Source organism: Anser anser, assembly GCF_964211835.1.
Source record: "Anser anser genome assembly, chromosome: 20".
In the NCBI taxonomy this organism is placed as follows: Eukaryota; Metazoa; Chordata; class Aves; order Anseriformes; family Anatidae; genus Anser; species Anser anser.
In genome coordinates, this window is record NC_139741.1 from 300859 (window position 1) to 316814 (window position 15956).

The window sequence follows — 15956 nt, forward strand, 5'->3', positions numbered from 1 at the left end:
TACGGCGTCCGGGGCGGGCCCCGCTCTCCGCCGCTCGCAGCTGCCGCCTGCTGCGGGCGCCATGGGCTGGGAGGAAAAGCAGGTCCGCGGGTACGGCGAGTTTGTGCAGACAGCGCAGCGCTACCACGGCCGGCCCATCTTCGCGCTCTTCTGCGGCGACAAAGATGCCGAGGGCAGGAGCTGGTGCCCGGACTGCGTGACGGGTGAGGCCGGGCGGGCACCCCGCGGCCCCCGGGGGCCGTGGCAGCGCGGGCGTGGCGCCGGGGGGCGGCCTCCTCCCCTCAGCCCTCGTGGGGCCGGTGCCGGCCGGGATGCGCCTGCCCGCGGGCGCTCGCGGTCGCTCCGGATTGTCTGAAGCGGCCGGAGCGGCCCCGGCTGCCCTTCCTGGGGTGAACGTGCCGGGGCGCCCAGCAGGTCCCGGTGCGGAGCTGTCGAGGGGCGTTCAGACAGCCCGAGTCCGCATCCTGCTCCGCGAGGGAGCTGGGAGGGGTTCGGGTCCCAAGCTCTAGCTGCAGATAACACCATGGTGAACCCAACTGGCGCTGCAGGCCGACGCGACTGGGAGCAGGCCAAAGCTGCTGCTTCAGAAACAAGCTGTCTGTGCTGGTCTTGGATTTGCCAGCCGTCCCACGGAATAGTGTGTAACGTTATATGCTGTTGAGTAGAGACTGGTATGAAGGATAGGTTTTTATCTGTCTTAGCAAACAATTTGATATGAATCTTACGATCAGTTAATTCACCTCTGCTTCACGTATCAAAAGGCAGAGATGACTCACCGGTGCCTAGCAGTAGAATGTGAAGGCAGCTTCTCAGTGCATTACAGTGAATTTTATGGATCATATATGCCAGATTACATATGACAACCACTTACTGCTGTTTTGCTGGGCTCTTATCCAGAGGAGACACTAATTAATTGTCTAGCTTGTTAAAGTTGAAATTGGCATTTTTGCAAAGGCCATTCCCTTTATTGTTGAACATCTAAGTTCTGCAAAGCTGGCGGATAACCAGATGAAACAAAATACAGATCTCTGCCTGAAACAAAGTGTTTATTAGCAACCTTGCTGGTTGTACTAGATCCACGTGATTCTATAGCACACTATTAACTACAAACATTTAAAAATTACTCTCTAGCTGAACCAGTTGTGAGGAAGGAACTTCATAACATGCCTGATGAGTCTGTGTTCATCTACTGCCTAGTAGGAGACAGAGCCTAGTAAGTAACTGTTTTAATGTCAACAACTGGTATTACCTTGCCACGTAAACCCACTACATGCTGTTCCTAGACTAGAGGTTAACTAACCTGTTGAAACTAATGACTGACTGTCCTTTTGTGAGTGTGGAGGTCTACACCATCCATAAAGTAACTATCTGCATGCTTGTTCTAAAGAGGAAGCTGGGGAGGTGGGAGGTAAAGATCTTCAAATCATCCTTTTGAAGTAATTTTAACAGAGTAATTTCAAACTGCACTTTTAACACATTTTTACAAGTTGTGTTTAACTACCATCTTCCTGAACAGCTGGAAAGATCCTAACAATGAATTCAGGAAGAATCTGAAACTAACAGGAGTGCCTACACTACTTAAATATGGAACAGTAAGTGATATATTGTATTGTATGGATCTACATGCATCCAACTGGGAAACTGGCAGGGGCTTATGGCTATAAATGAGTTTGCTATGCATGTTTTCTGATATCCTCTCTCTTGTTTTAAGGGAACAGACAATTAGGAACATCTCTTTGGCTCCCATCCATGCACTCTTCCTAGCTCTAATAGTTCCTTGAGAGAGAACCGATCTGCTTTTTGTAGAATATTCTCTGTAATAAAGAAAATATATACACGTAGCACATAGTGGTTTAGGGGTAGGCTAAGTTCTTAGCAATGTGGTGTTAGCTTCCTGATGTATGGCTCCTCAAATTTTAAGAAATCTAAATGCTGAATTATGGGAGTGGAACAGGATCATGTATAGTGTTATTTTTCATTGAAATACACTACAGCTCTCACTCCTGTAAACTCTTGCTTTATAGTTGAGGGCATTAAACATGTCACACCAAGTATTAACTTGTACACATTCTTTAACTTAACAATTACTTTCTCAGGAATGACTCTTCCCAGACCAGAAAACCCTCAGGCATTTTTCAGTTATCCTTACATTGCTCACGCTATCCTCCATCCCAACTCACACTTGCCATATAACAAAAAACAATTGCTGTAGTACAGCTAGTATTATGTGCAAATAGCTCTAGTCTAGAACAGATTTTTAATTGCTCCTAAAACATCTTAACTTCCTTTTTCAGCCTCAGAAGCTGGTTGAAGAAGAGTGTTTTAAAGCAGAGCTTGTGCGTATGTTGTTTACTGAAGACTAAATCCTCCAGTAGCCAATCATTTACGAAGATGTTCATCTCATTATTTTCATTGTCCTTTTAAGGAATCCTTACCTGTCGTGCCCTCCTATCCCTCCCCCCCCCTCCCCCCCCCCCCCCCGCCACAACGATCATGGTTAATTAATTCCAATTAGTTGAGGTAAATGTCATTATATTCTAAGTTCAAATCATCAACTAAAGTCTTGCAACAAAAAAATGTACTTCCTTGTTGAAATAAACTTGAATTTGCAAGCAGTATCTTTTCAAAGGAGCTGAGCTCATGTTATAAACCAAAACAACAGCCTACATTTACTGAAGAGTAAGACTTAATTGCCAAGTTATATTTTTAATAGTGAGTAAGTGTGTATTGGGGGGGTGGGGGGCAGGAGAAACAGAAAAAAATGTTTTTTCTTCCTAAAACTAATTTTATGCAGCTACTGAAGCTCTTATGGTAAATTTTCAATACTAAAGATGTTTAATAGTTTATCTGTTCAGCCTAAGCTAAAGGCTACCAGTCTGGTTCTGAACATGTTACAGTACCTCCTCCTACATGAACATGAAATATAGCGTGAATACAGCATGAACACAATCTAAATCATGAAAATTAAACCCCTGGCATCTGCCACAATCTGCATTCTTACAAAAAAACTATACAAGAATAAATGACAAATGCTTCTCCAGTTGTGCATTTATACCTTTTTTGTAACACAAACTGTTTTCAGTACACATACTGTAGAAAACAGTCTAAGAGCATCCTATATTTCACTGGAAGAACACCAAGATTAAAGTAAGCTGAGTTTAGAGGAATAGATACAGCTACAGCCTATTTCCTTTTTGGGTATTCACAAAGTTTATAACTTATCTCTGCTCTAATCTTGCAGCTCTTGTTTCTTCACACTTCAATTTTGGTCTCTAAAAAACGCTGCCAGGAAAGCCCTCTAAGAACCCCAGGAACAATGATTACCAGGTAAACAGAAATAACAAATAGTAACTCATCTCTGTTTCAAGGCAAAAATCCACAAATTTTGTGCAGCAATCACAATTATTTCAAATTTCTCTTCCTGCAGTTGTAGAAAGGGGTACATGAGGGAGCTCTTAGCCAAACTTCAAGACACATTGTTCTCCAGGGAACATGCCTACTAAGGAGAGACTGCTGAACTACACTTTTTGTTATGATACATACATGTTAGTGCCCTCAAAAACTGTTTTGTTTACAAAATCCATAGGAACAAATACCTAAAGTAAATGCATTTTCAAGATCTTCCACGATTCAAAATAAACTGCAGAAGTAGATATGTCAGTCTTCTATCTTTAAAAAGTCGGTACAGTAGGTGAAAGAAAAAAACTCATTTGACAAATACATACACACACAGCCAAACCTACAAAACCTACATTCCTCTCTTGTAAATACTTGAAGTACACCTTATCATCACTCTTCCAAGCATTTTTCATTTTACAGAGGTATTGTTTTGTTGCTGCTGCTCTGCCAGTGCCTGCTGGAGGCGCATTCTCTTCCGTGAATAGTGTTGCCAGTGAAGAATCTGTTGCTCATCAATAAACTTAGCACACTGAGCATTTACCAGTTCTTTGCGAAAGTGTTCATATTGAAGCAGCTCTAACATATGCAAACACTGGGGATACCTGGATAAAAAAAAAAAAAACCACAAATACTTTAATACAAGTTTTTACAAGTGACACTAGAAGTGGAGTCTCCAGTAACTCTGGAGTTCATTATTTTATTTATTTAGTGTTTTACTCAATATCAAACCACTTAAGACTGTCCATGTTCTACGCACTGCAACTTAATACCTTCGCTATTAGGCTAGGAAGCAAGGACTGTTATTAGCGCATATACGTACTTGCATAGAGTAACTTTTCTAATGGTTAGATTTCATTAAAACAAACACATTAACTAGAATGTCTGTTTCCAGGGCACATTTAAAATACACAGACAAAAACTGTTTTTCCAAAATGTGGAAGAGTATGAACACTAACAAAGAAATGCAAAATCATCCTTTACTTTGTATAGGCATCAACAAGGCAAAAAAGAGTTTAGCCCACTAACTACGTTAGAATGAAGTAGTTTTGTCCCATAATGCTAAACAGTTTTATTTTAAGCATATGTAAGGTAGAGATAAAGACTGCAAAATATAGATTCCGTGCACAACTTACTAACAACAAGTTCTATAATTTTGTCTATTACTGTTAAATCCAGGCTATTGGAAACAGGAAAATTTATATTACACATAAATACAGTGCAGGTTTTGGTTGCTTGCAGGGAAAAATCAAATTTTGAGATGCTGCCACACAGTGCATAATAGAAGATAAGTATCAAATCATTAAAATGCAGAAACCTAAGTGATTTTAATACTTACTTCAGGTATTTTGCATATTCAGGTTCTTTCCAGTATAGTAAATATTTAAGATAATTTACAAAAGCTTTGTCTTTGAAGTAGCCCCTTTGTGCAAGAACTGAAATAAAATGACAAACAAGGAATTGTCAGCTATAGAGGTATGAAGAAATCTGCCAAATTTGAACAATATGCATTCACAAAACTATACAGAGGAGACACTTCTGCAATAAATTTATAATTCCAAACATTTTTTTGCAACTCAGGACAAAATAAATACAAAGGACATAATATATATTTTATGTCAGCATTATAGGTATAATAAGCTAATCTCATTTCCCTTATAATGTTCCATTCGTACAGCAGCAAGGACGTGAACAGCTGTTTAAAACAAGAATTTTTGACTAGCATCAAAACGGGCGGTGAAAATCAGAGGTATTATGTTTAGTGCCTGAAACTATTATTAGCATTAGTTAAATTCTGGTTTCAGATAAACGAATAGTGTTAGCTTGAAATTATTATTTTCACTTGAACTTATTCTCTTCTGCACCAGATAGATGCATTTTATTTTATTTCAATAACATAAACATTTTGCATTTTAAAGGCTTCCTCCTCCTGCCATAAGAAATCTGGGTAAATGAAATTATTTAAAGACTACCTTTATGCTGGAAAAGGATCTATTCATCTTTCTTTGTTTAACCTTTTGGTCACTGTTTAGTCTAGTTACCAGTGATAATAAACACCATTAAATAATATTCATTCCTCAGGATCCTGACATTTAAGTACTTACAGTTGAGATAATTGGGATTTGCCAGACATTGAACAAATTCCAACTCCAGCTGGAACCTCAGTCGATTTCCTGTATCATCTGATATATACAAGAGAAACAGTAAGAACTGGACCCACGTGATAGACTCAAAAGTCAATTTCTCAATTTGAGTCATACAAATAGGAATAACATGTTTAAACAGGAGATGAAGCAGTAACTCCCCATAATAAATATGAACTCATTTGGCAAAGCCTTTTCCACAGATGAATCAGTGTTGGGCCTGCATTAATAAATAGGTGGGTGTTTGCTTTTTTTTTTTTTTTTAAACAGACAAAATGTAAAGAATGGAGGAATGCCCACTGACCCTTTGTTTAGTGAAGGAAAAGGTAAAAGCAAGGAACATGATTTATTTGTACAGGGAAAATTTAAGCAGGTTAAGAGAGAACAGCAAATGGCCCACCAAAATCCTAATTGAACATAACAATGCGACACACTGCACATTCAGCAAGACTGCATATGACAATATTGAGAGAAGTGACTGAAGCACCAGAAGGTTGCACTACCATTCAGAGTGACCTGACGGGAACCTCACAAAGTTCAGCCAAGAGAAACACATAGACCTGTATGTAGGGAGTAATAACCCCATGTGACAGTACAGACTGAGGGGCCAACCTTCTAGAAAACAGTTTTGTAGAGAACGACCTAAAAGTCATGGCAGACAAAGTCAAATATGACTTGCAACATACCTTTGTGGCAAAGAAGCTCAACAGCATCCTGAGCTGCGTTAGGAAAAGCATTGCTAGCAGATAAAGGGTGGTGATCCTTACCCTCTAATTACCACCAGTGAAACCCTATCTGGAGTGCTGCATCCAATTGTGGGGCTCCTCAGGACAAGGAAGATATGGATATACAGAAGCAAGCCCAACAAACCAACACAAAGATAAAGGATTACAGTATCTAATGTACAAGGAGACAAAGACAGCTGTGACTGTTCAGTTTTGAGAACAAAAGACTTGGGGGAAACTTACAAATGTGTATAAATACGTGACATAAGAGAATGAAGACGACAGAATCAAACTCTTCTCAGTAGTGCTGAGGAAAAAAGACTAGAAGCAATGGCTACAAACTGAAATACAGGGAAATCCTTTTAAAGTAAAGATTTTATTTTTTTTTAAATCCATAAAGGAATATGTTGCCCAGAAAAGCTGTGGAGTCTTCATCCCTGAGAGACACTGAAGACCTGACTAGACAAGACCCTTAGCAATCTGCTCTACCTGATCCTACGCTGAGGCATGCAGTAGCCTACGTGATCTCCAGAAGATCCTTTGAACGTTAACTATTCTGCAATTCTGCCAAATAGTCCCTTCCTGGGAGATGAAATGTGGAGGAACAGACTCACTTGAACACAATACCACATCAAAGCTCAGTAGTGCCAGTTTTCACTTGCTTAGCAATGATCATAAGAATTCCATGTAATTTCTCCATTTACACCCATGACAATATGTGGCAGGGCCTACCATACAGAAAAAGAGCAATGAGGAATCAACCTCCTTATTTTTAGAATCACTCCACCAAAGTACCTTCATTTTAAAAAGTATCTCTTTTTGAGTGTCACTGCATTGTTATTGGTATAAACTGTTACTTGATCCAGGTTGGTTATTACAGATTTATTCTCGCCTATTTTCACCATATCACCTATGTTTGTAAGCTATTAAATATTTCATTGAGAATATATGCTTAAGAGAATCCTGATAATCCGTGTACATTGTGATTATGCATATAAAACAATCTTTTACAAACTACTAAACAGATTTTAATCTGTTTAAAACAGCCCACACTGACCAAAGTTCTTTTAATTTCTTTGGCACCAACCGGGGCTAAATAGAACACTTTGAAATGTTAAAGTAGGTATAATTATTTGTGTAATATTTATAAAAACTTATAAAAATTCTGTGATAGTAATTTGATAAATTCTACTTGACATAGTATTTTCATGACAACTCTCTGATGGCTCCATCCTGCACCACTGAGCATTTCCATGCTATAGAGAAATGGCTATGTCCTTAAAAAAATAAGAAACTTGAACAGAGAATTCAAGAGCTGTGCAATGCAAATTGAGAACATAGGAAAAAAAAGGTATATAGAATGCTTAAATCTTAACAATAATGAACACATAGTAGACCCTTACTGATGGAAGACAGCTCAGTGCTCAGATGTCTGTTGTTATCACTAGAGATCACTCATTCACAGGACTGCGAGGCTTACTTTCAATTCCCAGCTGCGACCACCAACAGATTCTAACACCTGGATATACATGCCCCTGGAAAAGCTGCATCTAAGCACACGTTCATTTTTCTATAATGCTGTCAAGGCAGAGCTACTAGCCCAGGGCTCGTGCATCATTATGAAAACCAATGCATTCTATAGGAATAAAGACCAAGAACAGGATGCGCTTGACTGAAGACCCTGAGCTCCCCAACTTGCAGCTCAGACTCCTGAATTAAGGACAAACGTTAAACATGAAGTCGAGGCTGGCATCCGTGGCAAAAGGTGCAAAAACTATCCTAGAGTTTTGGGGTAGCGGGCTTTTGTTCTACGGCTATCCCCTCCCACGGCGTCTGAGAGGATGAGGGCCACAGACGCCTCCCCAGGAGCCAGCAGGGCGGCACCAGGGCAGGCCGGGTGCCGGGGGCGGCCTCACAAGGAGAGACCCGCGCAGCCCGGCGGGAGCAGCACGACTTTGCCCCTGGCCCCCTTCTTCCGGGGAAGAGCTCAGAGCACGCCCCCACAGGCACCCACTTCCGAGCCGGCCGCAGCTCTCCGCGCGGCCGGACTGCGGGCGGCCTCTCCCCGGCCCGCAGCCCGACCCCGGCCGCGCCGTCCCACCGCGGCAGCCCCTCACCTGCCTCCATGGCGGCCTGCCGGGCCCCACCCCGCCGAGGCACAAGATGGCGACAGGCACTCCCGGACGGGAGCCCAGCGGGGACGGTCACCGGGGCATCTTGGGAAGGTCGTGACGGTTGCCCGGCAACGGGCCGGGCGGCGCGGCTGCCCGCAGGGCCCGCCCCGAGGCCTGCGGGAACGCGCCCCGCCGCCGCCTGTTAGCGGGCGGGACCGCGCCAGCGCGGCGCCCGGCCCCGAGGCGCCGGCACGGCGAGCTCGGCCCGCCCGGCGGAGACACTCGGGCTGCTGCAGGGGGAGCCCGCTCCCGGCCGCACGCCTTCGCGGCGGCCCCCCCCCCGGAGAACAGCAGGGTTGGTGCCTGGGCACCGAACGGAGGAAACGGCCTCGTCGGCAGAGAGCGGGCGGGCGGGCCGGTCTGAGGCTGCGCTCGACTCATGCCGCGCAGCTCCCCCGTGGCAAAAAGGGCTCCCCACGTGGTAATTGTCATTCGTGGTCCTCAAACGTATGCTGACAGGATGCCTCATTCAGTATTAGTTTTTAAATACTGAGATAAATTCTCTGGGACAAGTTCCAATAAGTCATTTTTCAGGAAACAAAAAATTATGGCAGTTTCATGAGGGAAATGTACACTGGCAGAGGGAGATTTTTCCCCATAACAATATTACTCAGAAACACATACCCAGAATATAAATTCCTGCGTGTCTAATCTACTAGGCAGCCGTTCTCCTCCGTAGGTAAGCAGATACGTGCTACCGGTTTTTCAGTGGCAGAGCATGTAACAACCTGTGTGGCCAGAAAGAACATTTGGAGACTCCAAATAAAAACCCAGACTGAAGATAGTATTGGAAAAAATCCTCCCTTGCTGTCCTGTTGTGTTTTGTAGCTCACTTCAAACTTTTAAGTGCCAGAAGTCAAAGTACAAAGTCTGGTGTATTTTTCAAATAATCGAAATTCAGTTTCATAGCAATCATTTCACTCTGCAAACTTTGCCAGCAGAACAAACGGACTTCTGAAAACTTTGCTGCCACCTTCAGGTAGCAGTCGCAAAAAAATCTGCGAGCTTCTACCACATGGAAAAAAGGTCCCATATAAACTGTTTGAATGTGAAGCAGTGTAGGCATAAAGTTATGTATCATCCTGATGTCTAAGTCTTATATTTTTTTTTTCCTAATCAAAAGAGAGTATTCCTTCTAACAGCAATATGGCTGGAGAGGTTAACATTTTATTAATGTTAACCAGATAAAAATAAACCAGCCATGGTCAACCTATAGATGGGTGAGGAGGATATTTTAGGAGTGTATTCCCTATAGTTCTGTACTACCCCCAAAGCAATAGCAACAGAATTTCCGAAGAAGATCTGTAGATTAAATATAACAGATACTTCAAAAATAGTGGACTTGCTATAAAATGGGTGTAGAGGTCTTTTCCGAATGTGGAATCAGTTTGGACTGGGACATTGCAAAGCTGGTTAAAGAAAAAGACAGAACTACTAATTTCAGTAAGTAGTTTGGTGCTTATGATATAAAGAAAGTTCTCTGTACTTAAAATCAAGTGGAAATGATTTGCCATTTTGATTTCTACAGTCTACGTTAAGAGATTAATACTTACCTAACCGAACAAAGTATTTTAAGATGGAATTCAATAAAATCATTTTTAAATGCTTTATTAAAGTTAGGATGCTCCAACAGAAATGAAAATATACCATATAAACCTGTGAACAGCAGAACTTACACCATCTGGTTTCCTGTGGCTTCTGTGGAGGTTCTGTAACACCTGAGACTCTAGTTCAGTTTATGTTAGAGCCTCCCCCAAGTCGAACCATAGCAACACCTGCCTCTAGACAGAACCTTTGTCTAGAAAGCAGTATGCCTTAAATCTCAATGCTAGGATTTTTCATTCTATTTACCTGTGTTACCAATGTTCCATTTTTTTTTTTCCTTCCTCCCCCCAGATAGATGTAGGGTAACAGCTGGGAATGGTAAAAGAAGAGGACTGTGTTTGTATTTGCAAAACATTCATTTTAACTTTGCACTAGGCAAGCCGTTGATAAACATTTCCAAAGCTGAAGAAAATGGAAAGGAGAGACTCAAACCTAAAATATTGAACTACATTTTGATTTTTATTTTTATGTTCTTTCTTTCTGCATGTTGGACAGAAGTTTGAGCCTGGACCTTTTTTTGTCTGTTTGTTTTGTAGCAACTTTACAATGAGCCAAGTAGGTTTCAGACAACCTCTGCAGTTAATTCCTCATTCATTAAAAAGTTGTATCAGAGTGAAACCAGTTAATAAACAAACACTCCAAGAGTGCAAAGCAGAACTGCACTGTTGCATCAGCACCCTGGAAAGGAGTCCAGCTTTCAGGTTGTAAATTTATTCTAGAGGTTGCATTTTTGCCTGGGGTTACATCCTAGATTTTTAGAACTTTTTTAGAACAAAAGCCCCCATGGTTTAACACTGTCAAGTTAGCTTAGGTTCATTGCTACTACAATTGTATGATTAGGCACTTGTGTAACAGTACACTGTATACAGACTTACCTGAAACCTGACTGATTTTTATTTTTTAAATGCATGTGATTTGCTATTTTCATTTTTAAACTACTTTTAGTGTCTTACTTAGTGATTTTTCTATAATACCATCTCTTCCTATGCACTGTGATTCCTGCCCCCCCTCCCCCCCGAAATTGGGTTACAAAACAATCTAAACAGGATTTATGCATAGCTTTTCCTAATAAAATAGGGCTGTGCTTTTTTTTTTTAAAGCAAAAAAAAAAAGAAACCAAACAACAAAAAATCCAAGGTTTCAGTGGTTATGGAATACTACCATTACTACAACAAAATGTAACAAGTCACTCCCCAGTAAACACATACTTTGGGCTAAAAGCAGAGATCAAACAGATCCCATGCATCTGCACTGCTATTCTGGAATGCGATTTCTCTCCCAAAACTGACTTCAGAGGAGAGAATCCTAAGAAAGGCTTGGTCACGGGAAATAAATTACTATGTAGGTTTGCCAGAGAGTTAAGTCAAACAACTCAATTCTTGGCCATCAAAACTAGGAACAAAATTGAAAGTCAGGGTCATGCTAAAAAAAAAAAAAAAAAAAAAAAAAAAGAACTTTCTCTAGGAAAAGTTAGGTTTATTTATGCTTTTAAATATTAGCTTAGTCAAACTTCCAAACTTTTGGTTAATGACAGTTTTTAGCTGGATGTGCCTTCCACTGATTTAAGCTTCAGTTTTGCACTCATGGGTTTCAGAGAATATTAGAAGCTATAGGCTAGGTTCTGGCCTTTTTAATCATGCTGATTAGTACTGCATTAACAGTAATACTGTTTAGAAAGCAATATGGTTTATGATGTCAAGTACAATATAGCATCACTAGAATTGACAGGGAGACACAGTCATTAAATGAAACTATTTCTGGGATGTGAAGACACCAAGACTCCATTACACACAGGAGTCTTGTCTGAAGTGCTGTTAGCTCCTGAAGGTGGAAATGAGGGATGTGAAACATTTCTGAGTTTACCTATGACAAAGTACAATGCATTTCTGTGAGAAAGAAAAGTTTCAGCAAGGCTTCATAATTGATAACAGTGATCTTGTTAAACAAGAAGTACTTTATACACGATGCTTGGACCCCAAGAGATATGCTTTCATTTACCCATCTACTTCAGTATAGGATGCACTTAAATTGACATGGGTAATGACATCTTAAAGGATTTTAACCATAGAATGCAAGACAGAATTTTTCAGACTGGAGAGTAATCTGCTACAAATATGGTTAAATAACAGAGAACAGAGTATGCATTATGTTATAAATATACCAAGCCAGTACAGAGTCTGCAATTTTTTTACTCCAATGTTATAATTGTAATTGAATAGAAGCAAGATCATAGTTATCACTGACTGAAACAACTGTCAGAACATATTTAATTAAAGGCTTAACTGTTCAATTAAGTTTTTTTTTTTTTTTTAAGTTCAAGAAACTGGCAGGTAACACGCATTTCAAAAGCCAACCTATGATAATCATGGTAGAACAATCTTCATCTGAAGACTATTAAACACCATTCAGTGGAGCAGAAAATTTTGTGAAGGAGTGTAAAAAGACTTATAAGTCTGTGGCTTACAGACAGTGCAACATGTACTCATGTGACTACGATACTCGTCCAGGTTTAGATAACCATTAGGAAGTGAAGACAAATTTAAGATTAAATGTCAAAAGGTCACAAAGCATTTTATACTTTTCTTTAATAAGGTGGTTAAAAATATGTCAGTCTTCTGTTGTTAGGACACTGGGAACACAGCTGAGTTTGAGGATCAATATGCTTTGAACTTTAGAGTAACATTCCGGAAGGAATATCTTCACTAAGGTATTGCTTGTCATTTTAAGACATTTTTAAAGGTGCTTTAAAGAAAAAACTTTGAAGTGAGTCAATGGGCTTTATTTAGACTTCAAAGGATGCTTAGAACAAATGCTAAACCACATGCAATATTGAGTTAAAGTGTTATTAGGAGAAGCATTTCAGTTGTTCAATATTATTAGCCTGTCAGTCTCTTATTCCAGAGAGTAGGCTCTTTAATTCCATGACACATTTATATCTGCCACCAAGTCCATAATGCTAATAACCATGAGTATTAACATTTTGATAAAAATGAATCATGTTAGTGAAATCATTGGAGCTAAATATAAAAACAAGATTTTTTTTTGCCTTATCACCACATCAATTGCCTGACTTAAGAGAATTAGGCAAATTAGATTATCCTAGTCTTGTACAGGAACATATAACTGTACTTGAAATATCACTGCACTTACTTATGCAGCTGAAGAAAAGAGTGCTAGAATTGCAAGGCCCCTGGTAATGAAGATGTTATGATTAGTGAGATTCCTTCCTGCTGGCAAGTAAAACTTTAAATATCCTGTACAAACTCACCCACAAGCTCACCCACCCATGATGAAAATAACTTTAATTCTTGGTCATTGCAAAGGTGGTACACAAATAGTTATAGTTTCATGGATGCTTACATAAATATTTGGCAAAAATATGAACCTTCTCTTTAGTTGCATGCTAGCCAGTCTGTCAATGCATATAGTTAAGATTATATAGCATTCAGGCAAACAGAAGTGCTGAACTCCTTAGGAGGCAAATCTAAATATACCTTATGTAGACAAGTCTCTTAACCTCCAAATGTCAGTCCTACACTAGATTGTTTGGATTACGTCTAACATAGATACTTAAGTAACTTGAAGAAACCTAGAATTTATTGAATAATTACGCAACAGTGTAGAGCACAACTTGACATGTTCCTTGTGTTATATTCAACTTTTTTCTTGTTGTATTGCAGAGTTAATATCTTAATTCAAATATTTTGAGTAATTGCAATATTTTGAGCCTTTTCGTAGGCCACTTTATATACACTATAAATAAGAAATGTTAAACTACCTCTCACCATAATAATAATTGCTGAGCTGTCTGATCTTGCAGTCCTCCAGTTTAACCATTGCAAAAAACAATAACAAAAGAAGTCTCAGGATCAGATCCTAGATTAATTTTGCTTTCTCTTGAGATCAGTAATACTGGCTAGTACAGAACAGTACATAAAGCTATTTTTACCTCAACAGTACTACTGCACCTGGATTTCCTATTACGTGTCTGATAGTGAGACACAGAGAAAATCCCGATCACCTCTTAGATATTGGGTAGAAATCAAAAAATTGTTTCAGAGAAAAAATAATTACTGCAAATGAAATCCATGACTCCACAACCATGCTTAGAAAGTATATTATAAAAACAAACAACACCCCCCCCCAACCTGGATATTCTGATTTCTACAATCTATTCTTTCATGGAAATCTTTAGACTACCAAGCAGCCTTTTATGGAAATCTTTAACCACGAGCCACGTAATATGTACATGCTAACTACAAGGCAGATCATCATTCCAGTGTTTTAACCTCACATTTCCAAAGTTTGGAGGTCTTCTAATTATTTCTTTAGAGCTGACAAAAACACACAAAGCAGAGAAAATCACCCCTTTTGCTGAATATCAGGAACCTGTTTTCTTGGGAGTTATAGATCCCAGGATTCATGAATACCAGGATTCAGGAAATATTCAGACCTCAGCTTTTGTGAAAGGGCTACTTTTGCTATCAGTAGAAGCACAGAAGAAAAATAATAAGGAAGGCTATCTAAATGCACTCTCAGGGAAAAAAATAAAAAATAAAAATCCCCTAGACTCAAAGCTGAAAAAGTCTTTTGCTGGAAATGACAGTGTCATATCCATTCCTTGAGAACCTTACTTGAACAGAAAGGCTTATTTTCGGGAGGAAGACAAAGAAATCGTAACAAGCTTGATCTTAGATCACAAAACACTTGTGGCAGCCTCTCTGGCATTCTCTTGCATGCTATAACTATTCAGCAGCTTTTCCATGTTGTCTTTTACTTACACTTAATGAATGCCACCAAACAGTCCACGTGAAGCTGTAACAACTCCTGTGCAGAACAGCACAGCAGAGGGAAGATTTTATTCATAGAACATTTTTTCCATTCAGGTAACGTGCATCTCCTACACCAGGAACGTTCAACACTGACAACAAAAGACAGGAGGGTTCTGCCCACATTCTGGACAGCAGCATTCCTGGAATCTATTTCCAGTTCTGGAAGAATAGTCAGAATGGTCTTTGTTCCTAAAATTGCTCACCTTCTACTCCTGAGTGCAAGAGTTTCAACAGTAAGTATTAGCAGAGCTGTCCAGACATCATGCACATCTTTGCTTAATAAAGTTGAAAGGTTTCTAAATAGCTGAGTTAGCCTCTTTCTGTAGGAGCTTTACTTCAACGGCTCCAGCTCTTACTGCTCAAGTTTGTTATGTCAGGTAGTCTTCTACATATAGAGTGACCCTGCTAGACTGGCTTTATAAAGTATATGAACTTGGACCTCTCACCTGCATAACACTGATAAGGATAGGCATTCATGCCTCCCAGTACTTATTAGGGTCTTTTTCTGATCTTTTGGCTCCAGCTGCTACAGGGGACCAAGCCACAGAAGAAAAATGAAACACTTACCCATGTAATTTCCATTCCTTAAAGGTTTCTCAGGAGGCAGAGAATCCTGACCTTCTCCCTAACCTTACTTTATTGTGCAGACTCTAACCTACTGTGGGATCAATTAAAATACAGTACAGTGGAAGGACTCCACATAGCTAGGCTATGTATAGCTGCTGCAGGTCTTTGTATAAATTAGCAAAGACCTGAGAGGTGTTTCATGAAGGACACCTGCATCTAATTAACTCCTAGAATGCTGGCCATCACCAAGTTAAGTCTGTCCAAAATGAAAAACAAACAAACAAACAAAAAAGCACCAAATGCTAAGAGCTGGACCCAGATCACGTGCAAAAAAAAATTAAGATTTACTTATTTGAAGACCCTTTAGACAAGGGTGAATTTGTTTCCCAATATGGATTCCCCGATGGTTGATTTTAACTTGTGCATTTTCAGTATCCTGGGATACTATATTCATATTCGCTCTTATTGATTGGACTCACATCTGTAGTCAGTTATGAATGAAAGGAGTCAAAG

At 40.0% G+C, this 15956-nt stretch overlaps 2 protein-coding genes across 3 annotated transcripts; one reads left to right on the forward strand and one right to left on the reverse strand.

Annotated features, from left to right (window-relative positions):
- The first annotated feature begins 60 nt into the window (after positions 1-60).
- Positions 61-2618, forward strand: TXNDC17 (thioredoxin domain containing 17). Its single transcript, XM_083805987.1, has 4 exons — positions 61-203; positions 1132-1213; positions 1517-1592; positions 2295-2618. The coding sequence occupies exons 1-4, from the start codon at positions 62-64 to the stop codon at positions 2361-2363; spliced, it is 369 nt and encodes a 122-aa protein (XP_083662113.1). The 5' UTR covers position 61; the 3' UTR covers positions 2364-2618.
- Positions 2619-2690: 72 nt separating this feature from the next.
- Positions 2691-15465, reverse strand: MED31 (mediator complex subunit 31). Of its 2 annotated transcripts, none has more exons than XM_083805977.1 (4): positions 15444-15465; positions 5502-5579; positions 4736-4832; positions 2691-4001 (listed from the first exon to the last, which is right to left on the reverse strand). In XM_083805977.1, the coding sequence occupies exons 1-4, from the start codon at positions 15445-15447 to the stop codon at positions 3809-3811; spliced, it is 372 nt and encodes a 123-aa protein (XP_083662103.1). In that variant the 5' UTR covers positions 15448-15465; the 3' UTR covers positions 2691-3808. The 2 variants fall into 2 exon arrangements, with proteins under 2 accessions (XP_083662103.1, XP_083662102.1); XM_083805976.1 differs by lacking the exon at positions 15444-15465 and adding an exon at positions 8383-8613.
- Between the last annotated feature and the right edge of the window lie 491 nt (positions 15466-15956).